The 19,205-nt window shown below is 36.7% G+C and overlaps 1 protein-coding gene across 16 annotated transcripts in view; it reads right to left on the bottom strand.

The window, feature by feature from the left end:
- nrxn2b (neurexin 2b) overlaps nt 1-19,205 on the bottom strand; it is a 579,761-nt gene that overhangs the window by 276,450 nt on the left and 284,106 nt on the right. For 7 of the 16 annotated variants that reach the window (XM_047816422.1, XM_047816432.1, XM_047816433.1 and 4 more), the window contains one exon: nt 9,636-9,680. The exons of 3 other annotated variants lie outside the window; for them this stretch is intronic. In XM_047816422.1, the coding sequence (XP_047672378.1) occupies nt 9,636-9,680 (45 nt within the window). The remainder of the gene's footprint in view (nt 1-9,635; nt 9,681-19,205) is intronic. 6 more of the 16 variants (XM_027135048.2, XM_047816434.1, XM_047816429.1 and 3 more) reach the window with 1 other exon arrangement.

The raw sequence follows: 19,205 nt of genomic DNA, 5'->3' as shown, positions 1-19,205 counted from the left end.
ATCCATAGTTCATTATTAATATGACATTCATAGGAAGTGTATATCTGATGTATATCATCCGATTTCAACGGAAATCAGTCCTCGTTTCAGTTCGGCTAAACGTAGAAGTGCTGTATGTGTCCCCATTTGTATCAGAGCAGCTTTATTTAATTGAATTTGTGACCTAATGGATAGAATGCTGGTCAATGGAAGGATTTCTGTGTTTTTGTTAATTGGTTTCTTTTGCTGCTGATGCGTCTCCCACGCAAGTGCCAAAGGCCTGGTTTGTGCAGGATTTGCAGCCAGATAGCATTTTGCGTTTAATTACCCTAATAGCGCTGGCCGGAGGAAGCGTCGTGTGCTCCAGGGTTTAATATGGCATCTGCTGCGAAGAAATCAGCACAGTTGGATCAAACGTGGCTGCTTGGCTAGTAGCAGCTGAAATGTGCCAATGTATTTGCATTTCGTGTATTTTTCACTCCTTCATTGGGAAGGCTTTTTCTTTTCTTTTCAATCATACTTCTAAGCCGAATCCTTGGCAAACACGTCCTTGTGTTGATGCTAATTACATGTTTGTTCTTTGCAGATAAACTTGCTTATACACCTTCCAATGAAACTTGAAAGAAAAAAAAAAACATTAGCTTGCGGTAAACTGTCAGTCAGGGAAACTACGACTGTCTGCAGCTTGAGTTCCACATTTCTACTGAGATTAATATCACCAGAAGAAAAACAAGCTTTGGGAAATGTTTGGACTATACTTACCTTTCTGCCTGCCCTTTTATTGATGGGCAAAATATGAAAACAATAATCCACTCGAAAGCAGAGACAGAAACACATCACTCCATACACACCCACACCCACACGCACAATAACAAGTTTTGCTAGAATGTCTTCTGTTTTTTTTTTTTTTTTGAGAGAGAGCATTTGAATGGGTCTTCAACAGCTGCACTTTAGAGAAACCCCTGTTGCGCTTTTGTGTGTTATTTTTCCCAGTGTTTCTTTTCTTATCTTTTTAATTCACACGATTTGGGTTTTGTCTTCTGTACAGGCCAACACATTTTTATGTCTGCTATGAGCTATGAAAATCTACTGGGAACTAGAGCTGAGCCAAAGGGGTTTGTGTGGATCTACGCTGTTATGAGTCGAGCTGTATATAGTCGTTATATAAATTGTCCTTGAAGCATGAGACTAATATATATATATACTGTATATATACAGGAACGCTCAGAAATATCACAATGTACACAGTGTGCTCCGTGTGTTCTTTCGGGTTTTAAGAAATAGTAATGACTTTCTGATTCTGCATTCTGCTCTTTTGTCTGGTTGGGGCAAGAGCTTTTACGGTCCAGGAGATAAACACTGTTTGGCAATTACGCCTGTGCTCGGAGAGAGCCACCACAATGCTGGTGACATTTTGATGATGTTGGCACAGCTTGTTTGTGGCCTGGCCTCCATCGTTAGAACATGTGAATCGTTAACAAGGGGCACGTCAGCCAGCTGCCAGCCACCTGTGCGAGAGATCCAGCTGAAAAAGGGGGAACAGGGAGGTTAGTGTTCGCTTCCAAACTCAAACAACAAATTCCGCATTTCTTTTCCTCGTTGCAGAACTGTGTGAAATTCGCGTAATCATCGTCTGAGGGATCAAAAATCCATGATCGGATTTGTAAAAACAAATCGGCAAACGTTGCTTTAACCTTCAATCCCAGTTCTAAGTCAATCCCATAATACAGCTACATGGTTAAGTTCATGGTACAATTCCAAACGTTCATGCATAATACAATATTATGCCATTAACATACGTAGTTACTTAATTGTATTGATGAGTACTGCAATATTCTAGTGGGTGGTACATTGAGGGCTGAGTGGGCGGGGCAAAAGAGTACTTACTACACTTGATTATATACACTATACGTACTATATACACTTGATTATGAACTGATGATTCAGGAATCATCTCGAGGCTGTTGTACAGAAGAATTTTGCATCGCTGGTACTAATTTTTATGCATTTATACTATAGTACATAAAATGATGGGGAATGTAGCAACTCATGAGAAGCAAGAATCCATTCCTTTTCAGCAAGATTGTTGCCGTCGTTTGATTTGTTTTCTTCTTTATATGCATGCAGAATTTTGTACATCAGGAACAACGGATAACATATAGAACATCCTGATATCCTGATATGATGCTCATCAGACATGCTGATGTTTACGCTCCTATCACCTAGCACTATCCATGTGTACGTCACGATTTGCTAGCACTCCTCGACTGAGCCTACAGTCTCTCAGGGTAAGAAGTAGGTATACTGTACATCAAGACTCTTTTCTGTTCTGGCACCGAGGTGTTTGGATGAACTTCTCCTAGATGTCTAAACAGCTGAGTCACTGGCTGTCTTCAAACGACAAGCGAAGACCTAATTCTTACCGAAACTACCTTTTTATTTTTGCTGTTTGTTTAATGTATTCATAAACAGTGCTATAATTCCTCCCAACAGAGTTTCAGGCTGATGGTATCTTGAGTCTGTGAACCAGTATCGATTTAATTGTATTCACTGATAGAGACGTTTGTAAAGCACTTTTTTTATGCCACTCTGGTTAAAGGTGTCAGCCAAATGCTGTAAATTTAAACGTTACTGTATAAATATAGCCATAATTAGTCCTTTTCATAGCATCTGGGAAAACAGTAATGGACACAGTAGCAGAGATTTTAGGCTCAGCTTGGGTTTCAGGTTCTTGCATCATAATCTCATATCGGCGTAAAAAAAAAAAGCTTTAGGAGATTTTTGTAGATTTGATTTGAAACTAATGCAAAAACAAACTTCTTCTACCGAGGATGTTGGGCCAGTGTCTTGAGAACTGATATGAGGGGTTAATTGTGTAGCTCAAAAGTCATTCAAAAGTCACTCAAATGACATTGAGTCCAATATTATATATAATCATGTTGAACATACATTATTTTATGCTGGTAAAAAATATAGGGTGATATTTTATTTAAAGGGTACCTAGATAGGTGCTTTATAATGCATTCATAAGCACAGAATAAAGCATCTCACCCTCTCTTACCATTTCATCTAGATATTTTGAAATCCTCACTGCACAAAACTACAGAACTTCTCCCTAGACTTCAGTAGATCTGCTGAAAGACACTGCAGAGGCTCATGGCATTAAAAAAAAAAATAAATAAATGCTGGACTAAATTCTCCATCTTGCTGTCACAAGCTTATACTGATATATATGGGAAAATTGATCTCCTGTCAGTTCGGAGGTAATTATTTTAAATTGATGCATTGGTCCCAGCAAGATTGCAGAGCCTACTTTATATATATTAAAAGTGAGCTGACAGGCCATTCTTCTACTCTCGAATAGCCTGTGACTGACTAACTGCTTTCGCAGTAATCATAACGTTGTCAAGGGTGTCCAAAAATGAGCCAGACGGCAAAACGTTTCATTTTAGCAGACCAGCCGGGCGATAACAGATTCCAGTTAAGTGACGGTAGACAAAATAAATAAATAAATAAATAAATAAATAAAACCTAAAAAAAACAGGCATATGGCTACAGCCCAGTGAATCAAAGAGAAAATCTATCTGTTTTATTGAACTAGAGAAATGCTACACCACACACACACACACACACACACACACACACACACACACACACACACACACACACACACACAACACACACAAACCATTTTATAAATCTCATATAATGGCCTGCTTTTGATCATGCTGAACGAAAGGGAAAGATTAGCAGTTTAAAAATGACTGTCTGCCAGCATTAGTACCAGAAGAAAATACAATATTTTTCTTCTCTGGCAAACATTTTTCAAGGAATGTCGAACGGATCCTTGAGACACCATTTACATGAGGTATCTTACCTCGAGACTTCAGATTCATCGCTCTGTAAATACAGGTAATGTCAGGGCTTAGTCACAGCTCAGTCCATTTGCTGTATTATGAATGAATGAATAGATTAGGGATTATATCGTCGCTGTCGGGCGGAAACCTCGTATGTCCAAATTTTGTCAATTTCATATTTTTTCACATATCGATGCTATTGGTCAGTCCCCGCGTGGGTCTGTTATTTTTAGAAGTTATTAACCAATCGAAAGTATTGAAAATAGCTTGAGCATAAATGTCTTAACTCCATTGGACACTTCAACTGTCCACCTCTTCTCCACTTCGCGGCATATCCTCAAGATTAAAAGTCGCAATGAATCAACACGTCTTCTGAGGTAAAGGTCTTAAAAACATTAGGCTCAAAGAAAAAAAAATCTTGACCTCCTCTAGTTCTGGTGCTCGTCTGAGGACAGGAATTTAGAGCAAGACAATCCACTGCAACGCGGACTAAACCCTGTGCATTGCAGATGATACGGCATTTTTTTAATTTCCTGAAAAATAATGGTTTTGGAGATACGAGGATTCCGCCCGACAGCGACGTTATGCTATTTCATGTGTATGTGGTTCACACTACACATAATAAAGCTTGAATGAAAAAAGGATGTGACAATGGCTAAAAAAAATGGCTTTCACTTACTGATTAGTTAAAAATCTAGCAGTGGAGAAGAGAAGACAAACCTCCTACAGATAAAGGACGGATAGAAAATCACCTAAATATACAGCACAGAAGAAAGAGCCAAAGAAAAATAATTGCTTAATTAACTGGTATAAAACGTATCCGGGGTTTATTTGCTCTTTTCGTTTGCTAAGCCAAATATCTGGAGCACATGGCATTTCTGCAGAACTACAGCTCAGGCCCTAGGCTCAGTTTGTACCTAGGAAAAAAAATGTAACGCATTACCCAGAATACACAACATGTTTATTTCACTTCTGGCAGTCAGGTTAATATAGAGTTGAGTCTTGCTACTCCTCTAAAGTTCACTTGGAAGTTTACTTGCTTACACGATTTTTTGGTCCGCACCCAAGCGCGATTACACTGAAGTGTTCTTACCTGCCTAAAGAACCGCAGCAAAGAGAGAAAACACACCAGGGTTTGATTCAACTAGACAAACTGCTGAATATGTGAAAGCACCTTTAGCCATGTTTAAAGAGCCCTCCTCCCTTTAGGACTTCAGATATTCCCAAACCATGCCCAGAGTCTTCTTATCTCTCTCTACAGCCAGGTTTAAGTGCTGTAAAGCTCACCGAAGTCAGACACAGTGAAACTTGCCTCAGGTGCCTTTTTCATTTGTATGCTAGAGAAATTCTGACCGCCCATGCATATCCAAAGCAGTGACATTTGCTTTAAGAGAGCAAGCCAAAGATATCTTCAAGGGGTTAGTCAATATTTTGATCATTCAGGTTTCAATGGACAGTTTACCATAGCACTTGTATGCATGCATGCACACACACACACACACACACTCACAGACAAATTTCCATCCATGCATGTGAATTGATTCTAGGAATAGAGCCTTGGATGATATTTGTAGCTCAGAGGGTGATCAGGTTCGGTACTGTCACAACTCTCCTGTCCTATAATGGTTAATCCCATATCTTCCAGGTACGCAAGTCATAATTTTAGTTCATTTTACAATGTAGCACGAACCAGACTAACTCCAGCGTATCCAACTCGTAATTGTACTTACCTTCGACTGCCACTAGGTTGGACAAAAAGAGGCCAAATGGTAACTCACCTTGCTTCCAAATCGTATTATACATTGGTGCACATTGAAATATATTTGTGTAAATTATTGTAAATAAACATATATTGGTGCACATTGGCATATATTGGTGTACGTTGGTGTACTGGCATATATTGCCGTATGAACATCGGCATATGCTGATGTACATCAGTTAACATCAGTGTACACTGGCATTCATCAGCATACATTAGTGTAGTGGTGTACATCAACATATATTGGCATACATTGATTAACTTTGTCGTACACTAGTGTACACTGTTATACATTGTTGGACATTGATGTACAATGGTGTACACCAGTGTGCATCAGTATACATTGGAATGGTGGTGAATATTGGTGCACACTGGTGTACATTGGCATACATTAGTGTACACAAATTTGCATCAGTCTAAACTGGCAAACATCATTATACATCAGTGCACATTGGTGAATATTGGTGTACGCGGGTGTACATTGGTGCACACTGGCATACATAAGTGTACACAAATACTGTATACATCAGTATACATTGGCATAGATATGTGTACATTGGTGAACATATCGGTATACATTAGTTTACATTGGCGTTCATACTGTAAGTATGTATCAGCATACATTGACATACATCTGTGTACATCGGTGTACCTTGGAAAACATTGGTCTAAACTGGCATGTATTGGTGGCAGGGCCATTTTCATTCATGAATCTTTGCACAGGTGGCTGGCAGCTTGATGACAATCCACAGTTTCTCTTCAGACTTATGAAAGACAGATGGTACTCCAAAGCCGTGCAAACTGCGATTCCAACATCATTCCAAATGTAAAAATCAAGCCGACTGAACTAGCCAAGTAAATCCCTAAACATTTAAATACAATTAGGGGCTTTGAATAGAGAAGGAGGTGAACAAGATATTGGCCAAGGGGGAATTTAAATAGGTGTTAAGATACTGGGTTGAGGGATGAGGGAAATCGGTTAGTACTTTAGTAAGTAAGGGAAAGTCAGACACAAAAATGGTTGTTAGTACAGTTATAACAAAGGTCTGGTTCAAACAATTGTATTAGTAACATATTTAGGTTTTAGTAAATTTAGTAAAAAAAATTAGAAGAAACACAACTGGAGTAGTCAATTGGAGAAATCCTCTACGATTTGATTTGAAAATCAGATCGGGTTTGTCAGAAATCTCAAGTTGGTTGGTGATAAGGGGTTTGTTGTTGTTAATAACAAAAGAAAGCAATCCATCCAAAACCAAACAAAAATTAAAACTGCTATTAAGGTGAAGAAAAAAAGCCATGCAGTTCTGAGGATCTTTAGCGAAATCAAAACCGACAAAGGCCTCACACCAAAGAAAAGGCCAACTAAATCCACTCAGTAGCGATGAGAGAAGGGTGTCAAAAATAAAACTATAAACCACACCACTGCACCAGGGAAGAACATAAAACTCCACAGATGTTTAGTTGGTTATGGGGGTTAATCATAAGGCAAGGTGAGAGAAATGAAACCAAATGAACCCAAAAAGTTTGAAATCAAACACTCGTGCAAGCCGAAAAGTCGTCGGCTTGGGCAACACAGACACCCTCCCGGGATAGAGATGGGTAGAAGTAATATAATCGTCGGTGAATCCATGCTACACAAAATGCAGCAGTGAAAAAAAATGCATGTAATGATTAAAAAAAAATAAATAGATAGATAGATAAAAAAAACAAAAACGCCATATTTAAAATAAAGAAAAAAAACGGGAAAAAAGAAAAAGGGAAAGAGTTTTGTTCTTAGAGTAAACACTAAGCAGCTCGGTATCTAAATGGTGCCAAAACTATTTGAGCTGCTGTTTAAATTTTGCATAAAAAGCAAAACTGCATAACAAATGCATTTCTAACAGAGTTTCTCTAAAATGTATTTTTTCCCCCCTAAAAGTCCTACTGATTAAACTCCTTGCTGTGTGCAAATGAATTCACTCAACTGTACGCAACAAAGTTCTTTCCCTCTAACTTCTTTTTCTCCTTTTTTTTCTTTTCTTAGCAAGATAATATGAATTTGTTATTTGTTTTAGTCGTTATTGTCCAATAATGAGAACGCAAAAATAAAACAGAAAGTATAGATATACTTATAGGCTTCATGTATGTACATGAGCGTTAGATATGTATATACATTTACATATACATACATAACTGCATGCTATGTAGCTGATTAACGAAGGAATTTTGAAGAGATTTGCTTGCATGCAGGGATAATAAGGCCAGGTAAAGAGTTTTATGGTTAGGGTTGGTGATAATAGGTAATATCATGTCATGAATCTGATGTCAGGCAGTAGGAAACATTTATACACGCAAAATATTACTAATTATATCTCATAATGCTGTTACGAAATAGTCGAAGTTAAAATTTTCAAGCTTTTTCTAATGTATTTATCTAAAAAAAATATTTAGTAGAACTGTAGAGTTAACATATGACTGGAATGAGGGAGGAAATGAATACACTTTAACAGCAAGTTATAGGATTTATAATAATGCGGTTAATATTAATTCCTAAAAAAAAAACAGCTCGATCTTGTAATTCTTCCATGTATTAACATGTGATGTGTTATTATATTTCCTGAATTTCCTCTCAGCTTTTTTAAAGATATGCAGTTTATAGTCATAAGACCTATTCGGACGGGACTAGTTTTCCAAACGACGTTTGAGTTAGAATTTTTTTTTAGCCGACGTCTGTCATTTCAGGTATGGATTCGGACGGGACTAACATCTCTGTGTTTATTACGGAGGTAGGAGTGTCTGTGTTTTACATGTGCGCGTTGCACAAGGCTACATGTCCAGGATGCGTGGACTGCGTATGGTCAAATTTGATAAAATATGCTAAAATGTATTTTGAAAATAAGTAAATTTACATTTAAGCACTTTAAAATGTAAACATCCTAACTTGTTAAGTGTTTAAAAATTTTATACACGTTATAATAATATTAAAAATAATAATAAAAAAAATAATAATAATAATACGGTAGATCACGTTGACCAAAACAGACAAGAAAACACGTTTTGGAAAAAAACATTTTCGGCAAACACAGACTTTCGCATTCAGATGGGATTAGATTTCTCAGAGGAGCGCCGAGTTTGTTGAAAAACAGTATGTAATTTGCTCCGGAATTTTTACACAGGTCGTGTGAGAAAAAGACTGACATGGCAGATTCGGACGGGATTAAAATCACAAAATACGTCTGTGAAACTGAAATTTCTCTAACGACCCCCTGTAAAACTAGCCCCGTCCGAATAGGAATATACTGTACAAATGTTTTTTCTCATTTTAGAAATCTATCGGAAATAGTAAATGTTGGACTTTTGTTATACAAGACGTACGAGATGACAGCTGTATTAGCACGAAAGCTGAGAACTGGACAAAATGAAGGATTAAAGCTCTGCTGCATTATTAGCCCAACGTGTCCATGAGGTCAGAACTGAATCACAAAATTAATCTTTCGTGCAATCGGGGAGCTTAAAGGTGTACAAACTTTTGCATTTACTGCCAGCCATTAGAGTCATTTCACATGATCATTTCCACCTATGTAATGTAACTAATTATTATTTGAATAATTCTTATTATTTTGGTTAAGAAAACAAAAAAGAAAAGGAGAGAAATATATAAAGGTGAGTCTTAATTTATTCTTCTTATTATTTAATGCATAGCTTTTGATCTCACTAGTTTAGGGAAATGATGAAATGCAAATAAATAAATAAATGAATAAAATATTATATATATATATATATATATATATATATATATATATATATATATATATATATATATATATATAAATGAAATAATAAAGCTTACATGGGTGAAAAGCAGACACAGCTATTATAATAATAATGGTGGAAGAAAAAAGAAACTAAAATGTGGAAAGTTGAATTATTTATTTGTTTATTTTTTGTGGCTACCTTGAGACCGATGGGAGATTGTGTAGTCAGTAAAAGCAAACAGAATAGAAAGAAGAAACGGAAATCCAGGGCAAACCAAAGTAGAAGACAATTAGAATGATATCTACCATATAATGCAGTTTGTTTACCATAGCGTGTCCAATGCCTGAGTGCTTTAGGAGAAAACAGGGGAGGGGGAAGAAAAAAAAATATAGCTGTGACAAACCGTGAATTCAATAAAGGTCATTTAGTTTTTGTCTCTTTAGTGGAGACGTCGCTTAACTGCTAAATGATTTTGAAAGCATGGTTGAAGTCCAACCGGTGTCTAATATCTCTCTTTTTTTCTCTCTTTTTTTTAACTGAGTAAAAACATTTAGAATTACTGAATAATATTTTATTTAATTTTCCAATAAATAAATAAATAAATAAATAAATAAATAAATAAATAAATAAATAAATAAATAAATAAAAGAAAACAGAAGAGGACTAATCCGAATGATTCGATTATTATGTATTAAAATATATGATGTCTTCATTGATTGGTTTGTCAATTAAAAGAATGACAATTTCATAAAGAGGTTAGTATGTAAGTACGCAAGTTAAGTATAAAAAACAACAGATGGTCCGACATTCCGTGAATGAGACAATGTTAGTCATTTCAAATGGACACAAAAGGTAAGGAAAACAACGCAAAAAAGTACAAATCAAACTGGAAGAACTTGAAGCTGTTTGGTTAGTAAGAAGACACAAGAGTTAGCATAAAACCACCTCCAACAGAGTGTGAGAGAGAGAGAGAGAGAGAGAGAGAGAGAGAGAGAGAGAGAGAGAGAGAGAGAGAGAGCAAGAGAAGGGGGGAGGGAGTGAAAGAGAGAGAGAAAGAGAGAGAGCGAGAGAGAGAGAGCAAGAGAGAGAGAGCAAGAGAGGGGGGGAGTGAAAGAGAGAGAGAAAGAGAGACCAAGAGAGCGAGAAAGAGAGAGAGCAAGAGAGAGCAAGAGAGAGAGGAACATTAAGGGAAGATTAATTTTTTTTAAGGGGGGGCGGGGCTTGTTCGAGTGACAAGGACAAACATTCTAATTGGCTAGTCCTGGAAGGTCGAGTACTAATCCTTTATTTCTTTGAGATCTCACTGTCCTTAGTGCACTTGTGAAAATATATATATAAATAATATATATATATATATATATATATATATATATATATATATATATATATATATATATATATATATATATATAAGATAGTGTGCTAAAGGAGTGAGAAGATAGAGAGAATAGATATCATGGATGCCATGTGCCTTCCTGGATCTGGAAAAGAACATAATTATATTTATTATCGCATCATATCTTCATCACATCAAAAACACCGTAAAGACTCATGCCTCTGGATAAATAGTAGACACCTTCATTGTTTGGGTGTATCCCTGAATTATCCTCTGACAGGACATCTTGAGCACGCGGTGGTCCAGAGAGGAATTTAAACACACTTTCCTGATAAACCTTGACGACAAAACGGAAACGAGTCCTAATCTGCTTCTAATATTTGAGAGCGGCTTTAGATTTTACACCGTTGAAATGTCAGGCTGAGATCTCAGCGACCGACCCAGCACAGAGAAAGAGCTTGTTAAATCCGATTACTGCGCCATTCATCTTTATACACTCACCAAACCGTTTCAATCTCTGGCAAACAGACGTATTGTAAAATGATTAAGAAATCAGCATGAGTGCGTTACGAAGGATGAGGGCGACGTGGAAGCGAAGAGAGAGACGCTCGTTATTATTATACGTGACTAGTTAGACGAAGAGAAAATCTTCAAGGTGAAAACCTGGTTAAAGAACAGAAAATTTCAAAGCTTGTTTATAAGCATCAAAAAAATGAAGGTTTTATCTTCAATCGCTAAAATTCTGTCTGAGGTTATCCGCATCTCACGCTCAAACCCAACACAGTCCTGACTCTTTTTCTTTTATCAGACTGACAATAAAAGACTTCTTTTTTTTTATTACTGATTGAAAATGTCCCGTGAGCCGATTTCCGTTCCGCCGGCCCGTTCGAAGGGAAGCGAAAAAGGTCGACCGAGCACAAATTTAAAATTACACATACTCGGACGTGGAAAAATTAATCAGCGAGATGGAGGTGATGCTTGTACGAGAGGACGGCGTGCATGAAAAGGGCAAACCCCGTATTAGATTAACGAGCTAACACACAGTGGACATCGGACGTCTCGACTACGGTTCGTACTCGTGCTCTTTAAACGCAGAAGATGGTGAAATGAAAGCGTAGTAGTGCACCTGCAACTGTACACAGACTGTGAATGTTCAGTATGTGTTACAGACATTCAAACACACACACACACACACACACACACACACACACACACACACACACACACATACACACACATACACACACATACACTCTTCCACAACACATCCACTTGTGACATTTTGGTGATGATGAGAAACATCTGCTGGCTGGCTTTTTCTTTCTTCAATCTCTCTCTCTCTCTCTCTCTCTCTCTCTCTCTCTCTCTCTCTCTCTCTCTCTCTCTCTGACCCTCTCATTTACTTTCCTCCACAGCGGATGTGAATTGACTTCCCCATCCTTTTTTTCCCTTTATAATGGCTCTTTTCCGCTCTTCATTCCTCCTTCAGAATGGATAAATTAGAGCCCTGAGCCTCTGTTTACAGGCCTCCTGTGACAAGAGTGAGAGAGTGACAGCAGCCATCTGGAGCCACAAACTGCACGCACACCCACCCACCCACACACACACACACACACACACACACACAAACACCCACACACCGCCACAAAATGGAGGACAGGCTCTGAAAAAAATTTGACCTGTGTATGGTCAGGTGTAGCCTCAATAGGTTTGTGGCTTAGTGTCCATCAGAATTAGTAGTAAAAAGGATTTTCATAAATTTAAAGCCATATTTTTGTTTTTTGAATGAAAAACTACGTATACTGGCTAGATTACAAGCACAGGAATCTTTTTTTAAACACCTACCAGTGAAGACACATACAGTATGCAATTATTTTGTACGACAGCTGTACTCATGATGTGAATGGCAGAGGGCGTGGCTGTAAACGTGTTGTGATGTCACAAGTCAAGTCCTTGGCTCAAAAAAAACATATATATATATAAATATATATATATATATATATATATATATATATATATATATATATATATATATATATATATATATATATATATATATATATTTATATAAAACATGCGTCGATTCTGAAAAAAAAAATAAATAAATAAAAAAACTCACAAGCTCCTCCGAATATAAGAGTTGGTTTGATTTTCCTTTCATTTCTGTAATTTGGGTGGATTGACTAAAGCATAGAAATCCGCGAGTTGGTTTGGCTTTTTAACACCTGCAGTAATTGGAACTGTCTCAAATTTTGGTTATCAGTTTAAATAAGTAGGAAGATTAAAAGTCAGGGTTTGGATAGTAGACTGAGGCACTAATAAGAGACGCAGTGTATTTGTGTAATGGCTGCTCTCTGATTCCTCCTTCCTAAGATACGTTCGAGTGCAGTGCTTCCGAGAACACCTTGGGTGGTCCGGCTTTAAACCTGAACTGGCTCCAACAGGTTCAAACTGGATCAAACATTTTCAGAAAATAGTAAAATATTTGAAATATAACTTCAAAGGTTCCTATTAAAGAGTATAGATTATATTAAAGGAACACATTTGCTCTTCAATTAGTATTAAATGTTCCCACACACACACACACACACACACACACACACACACACACACACACACACACACACACACACACACACACACACAATTAGCTGTGTGGCTTTGCATCATGTTGTACTCATTTACACTAATGAACACAGAGTGAACACAGTTACACACTATGCTGAGGAACAAAACACAATAGCATTTTGCTCTGATTAAATAAACAGCAGACTTTTCTGTCACCTCTATAAAGTGTTTTAGTGTTCAACAACTGAATTATTTTTTGTCTGTCACACTGGTTTTATAAAAGCCTTCATTTTGTTCACATATACAGTACAACAGCATGGAATTCTGCAGAGATTGGGGTCAGAGCACAGGGTCAGACATGATACAGTGCTACTGGAGCTGAGAGAGTTAAGGGCCTTGCTCAAGGGCCCAACAGTGGCACTTGGTAGTGCTGGGGCTTGATTCCTGATCCGCCGAGCAACAACCCATGCCTCTTTTCCACCGGAAAGAACTGGGTGCTGGTTCAGAGCTAGCGCTAGTGCTGGTTCAAAGTTGGTTCCACTGGCGAACCTTCTAAGAACCGGTTTGCCTTTCCATCGGCTAGAGAGCCATAACAGCGCCGAGTGTGACGTCATTGTATACGTGTCACGTGTCCCAGCAACGTTAGCGCAGCAGCGGCAAACACAAACACAACAACAATGGCGGATGTTGCTTTACTGTTAATGCTCATGGCTTTGTGAACCTACATTGGCATCCAAACGCGGCGAATAAAACGTGTACGTGCGGCTCCGTGTAATCTGTATAAACGGAGGTTTTAATCGATAAAGTACATAACGTTATTTTATCATTAACACAGAAATAAATTTAGCCTTAGCAAGTAGCTACCTACTATCATGTGTGCTGTTAATGTATCATATCGCGGTAAAGTAAAAATGTATTAAACATTAGTATACTTAAGGTACATCATCAAATGCACTAACAGTAGCCCCGCCCCCAGCTCCCGCCCCAAGCGGTTCTTAAGTCTAGACCAGCAACGTTTTGGTGCTACTTAAGAACCACTTTTCCTGGTTCAGAGCCGGTGCTTTGGCGGTCGAAACAGAAAGAACTGGTTCTAAATTAGGCTCCGAACCAGCACTCAAACTGCCTCGGTGGAAAAGGGGCACCAGAGCCATAACCACTTGAGCCACTACTGAGCACCACTGGAACCATGTGGAACCATGTGGAACAACCGTCAGGCAAATCACTACCTGTTATTACTTACATGCTTGCAGCTATAAACACTCATTCCCTCATAGGGACAATCTGCCCATAGTAACAATACAAACAATCAGCAAACAAACAAACAAACCAACCATTAAATACTTAATGAACAAACCAAACAAAAATGAATTAAACAAATATATAACTAAAAGAATTACTAAGCAATCAAATAAATAAACATGTAAGTAAGTAAAAAAATACAATAAACAAATATAGAAATGAACAAATAAATAAATATGTAAGTAAGAAAATAAACAAATCCATAAATACATAAACAAATAAATGAAGAAATGAGTACAAACACAGATTGATGTTTTAGACAGACGTTTGGGTGCGAAGGAATAAATCAAAACAAAGCCCTGACATTGGAGACTCCTTCCAAAAAAAAAACTTTATTTAAACATCTCTGCGCTTCACCAGAGCAGTGATTCATTACGTTATTGAGCTTGTATTTAGGGTAATTATTTCTGCTAAGCATCCTCAATATGCATCACTGTAAATGAGCTGCTCCTGTTAGATACAACACTCATTGTTAAAATCGCGACGATGTTGTTAAAATCACAACTTCATCGTTATTATACGTAATATCGCTGCTATTATATGTCATAAAATTGCACGAGTATTCTATTTTTTCGCCACCTGCATTTTAGTTTCATTTTTTAATACTTAAAACAATTTTGAAATATAAAATATGAAAACAAATATGTAAAAATCATTTTTAAGTATTAAAAAAATGAAACTAAAATTCAGGAAATGCAAAAGATGGTCAACAAAGAGAATACTCATGCAATTTTACTGAGCGAGAACGATATATTAAAATATGATATTAAAATATCTATTTATCTATTAATTTATTTATTATTTAATAAATTTATTATTTATCTATTTATTATTTATCTATTTTTAAATTTATTATTTATCTATTTACTATTTATCTATTAATTTATTTATTATTTATTTATTTAATATTGTATTTTAATATATATATGTAAAATATATTAATTAATAAGTACATCTATATTTATTAATTAATTTATTTTATATATATTATTTTCATGTATTATATATTATAAGATAATATTATATAATATATTTATTAGATTTTTATTTATTTTTATTTTTTAACTATATGAACAGTCTAAAAAGTGGAAGGCCAGATACTGTATATATCTGTGTATGTGATAAATATTTTGAATCTTGAAATATTATTCAATCTTCTGACAAATCATCATATATATTATTTTCATAAATTATATATTATAATATAATAAGATATAATATATTTATTATATTTTTATTTTTTAACTATATGAACAGTCTAAAAAGTGGTAAGCCAGATGCTGTATATATCTGTGTATGTGATAAATATTTTGAATCTTGAAATATTATTCAATCTTCTGACCAATCATCTTCGAGAATTCAGGGACGTGATCTAATAAACTTCCATGTGTAAAAAAAATTCACTCGCTGTACCGATTTTACTAAACGCTACCCGGAGCGCAAGAAAAAAAAAATGGATAAACATCGTTTTGTCGTTTCTGATAAAACACGACGCCGGCATTTGTTATTTGTTATTCAGCAAAACAAAGTCGCTTCACTTAATTATTCACAGCTGACATTATGATGAATGCTAAACTCATGGCATTTATTGTATGTGAGGATTAAACAGAATGATACTGAAGCATACATCCAATCCCCTCTCTCTCTCTCTCTCTCTCTCTCTCTCTCTCTCTCTCTCTCTCTCTCTCTCTCTCTCTCTCTCTCAGTCCATTCATCAAGGAACTGCTGAGAGCTGCAAAGCAAGCAGAAAAAGAAAAAGCATTCCTCACTATGCTGACTTTTTACATTTGTATAAATCCTTCAGCTCAAAACAGACGCCACGCCGTTCGAAGTGTCCGAACAAATAAAAGCTTGTTTTTTCTCCTCCCTTAACCTTGAAAATCGATATTAGACACGTCAGGGTGTTGTGAAGGACAAGTACCACATACATCCAAACCCTCCATCCTCTTCCTCCAACCCCTCCTTCCTTACAGTACTCGATGCTCGGCTGTTTACTAGTTTGATATTTGCTGCGGCTCAAATAAACTGGAGCACCGCTGGGCCAGAAGGCCCTGTGGCAAAATCAATAGAGGGCCATATATACCATCAGAGTGTATCAGAACGCTACACACACATATACACACACACACACACACACACACACACACACACACACACACACACACACACACACACACACACACACACACACACACACACACACAACCTTTGTCTGCAGTGTGAACAAGTCAAACGTTGTTCAGAGTTTTTACTCGTGTTACTCGTCCGGCTTCAATTGTTCAATTATCGGCTCTAGAGCTAGGATAGTTTAGAAGGTTTGAAATTTTTGAAAAAGGTTTTGAAATGTAAATTTCTCAAATTAAAGTGGTGTGTTTCATTAAAGAGCAACGGTAACTCTCCAATCGTATTTCTATATAATATTTCTATATTTCTTTTTTTTTCCCCAAACGCTCTACTAAGTCAATTCCAATTCAAGACATTTTCAGAAAAAAATTCAATCAAAGAAATACTGTGCTTTTTAAAATGAACTTTGCTCTAGATTGTCAAAGAAACATTAATAAAACAGTTAATTATGATTTTTTTATATTTCATTTATAATTTCGTTAAAGTCATTGCAGTATTCCTCGCACGAGTTTTGAGCAGCTTCCTTCCGGGTCAAGGTCATTTCCGGATTCTACATACGTTTAAATCGCGTGCACAAACTTTCAGTGCAAAGTGTTATTTGTTTCTTAATCCAGCAGTGGCAGCTTGGTGGACCTGGGATTCAAACTCAAGACCTTCTGGTCAGTAGTCCAACAACATAACCACCAGGCTACAACATGCCAGCCTACACGATTGAGAAAACAAGGTGAGAATATGGAACTACTGACCGGAAGGTCTTGAGTTTGAATCCCTGGTCCACCAAGCTGCCACTGCTGGGCCCTTGAGAAAGGCCCTTAACTCTCAGTTGTATAAATTGAAATAAATTCTGGATAAGAGTGTCTGCTAAATGTAAATTGTGTTAATTCGATTTGGATTTGTTAGAACTCGGCCTGTTTCGGTTTTCAACTTCATGCCTTTTTATTGTGACCCTGCCTGTGGATTAAACTCCTTCTACTCCCGGTGGTTACAGTATTCAGAACTGGGATACACAGCTAATTAACTTTCATTTCAACTCACATGTCTGTGGCCGCCACGTCCAAGATATATTTTTGTGTGTGTATTTAACCCTAGGTCTTTGAAGGAGATATCCAACATATTCCGGTTCTAAAAACCGCGTGATTCATAGAAACGACATCAAGTTATAATCCTATTCAAATCTTAAAAATTCGGTGTAGTCACGTGACCAGTCGGCAAGTATACTGTAAAGCCTTGGGTTTTTTTTCTTGATTCATCTGAAAGTTTAATAATGTGGAAAATGTTTTGCATTAAATAGAAATATTTTACAATTTTTTGGCAGGTTTGGCAACCTCGAGATTGAGTACCACGGATTTAAGATTAATTGAAATATGGGATGTGGAAGCTTAGTGGTTAAGGTGTTGGATTACCAATCGGAAGGTTGTGAGTTTGATTACCATGTCTGCCATTGTCTCCCATCTTCCATGGCTGCCACTGCTGGGCCCCTGAGCAAGGCCCTTGACTCTCAATTGCTCTGTTGTATAAAATCAGTGTTGTACTGTATAAAGTACTAGAAAGCAATACTCGCGTAAAAGTCAAGTATCGTACTAGAAAAAGACTTTGGTAGAAGTGAATGTCACCTTTTAGAATATTACTCAAGTAGAAGTCTTAAAGTATCTGATATTTACTGTACTTAAGTATCAAAAGTCATTTTCTGATATTTCATGTACTTAAGTATTTGAAGTTAAAGTAAAAAGTAAAATGTCAGTGATTTTCGGTAGGCATAAGAGCTGGGGCAGTTCTAGGATTTCATCTTTAGGGGTTTTAGCCCTCAGTGAGAATTTAAAACAAGAAGAGTTTTATATTATATATTATATGACTAACATAGTAAGCCAAAAGTTATGGTTTTACTAAATGGCAAAAGTGGACACCAAAATGTTATGCATGATGTAATGATGCCAGGCTTGAATCAGATCAGTTCATGTATGTGTGCATTCTCTACAAACAGTGTGTCCAATGAATGCAGTCATTAATACACAAATATTCATAAAACAAAGACCAAATCAACAAATGTTATTTTTATTTAGTATTGAATGGATTGTTTGCATTAATATTTTGTTTCTGCTACAACTCTGGTAATAAGAATAGTGAAATTTCACTGCTTTTGATTGCCACATTTGCGGCTTTCAGCCGATTAAACGCCTCCAGCTCTGAATGCGCGTGCACGCTGCGCGTACCTGTGCTTCTCCGTAGAGCGCGCGTACGTGCGTAATGTAATCTAGGAGCAGTGACTCGCCAAACCTCCCTTATTGCAGTCACACACATTTCCTCTGTATACATTTTATCTAGGAAATGTAGTGGAGTAAAAGTGAAAGTTGACATAAACTTAAATAGCGAAGTAAAGTACAGATACGTGACATTTCTACTTAAGTACGTTAACGAAGTATTTTTACTTCGTTACATTACAACACTGTATAAAATGAGATAAAAATGGAAGTCGCTCTGGATAAGGGCGTCTGCTAAATGCTGTAAATGTAAAATATTAGACTGAGTCGACGTTTACTCGGTTTTTTAC

This window comes from Tachysurus fulvidraco, chromosome 7 (assembly GCF_022655615.1).
Source record: "Tachysurus fulvidraco isolate hzauxx_2018 chromosome 7, HZAU_PFXX_2.0, whole genome shotgun sequence".
NCBI lineage: Eukaryota > Metazoa > Chordata > Actinopteri > Siluriformes > Bagridae > Tachysurus > Tachysurus fulvidraco.
Note: the sequence above shows the minus strand (reverse complement) of the source record. Positions and strands in the feature narration are given on the sequence as shown.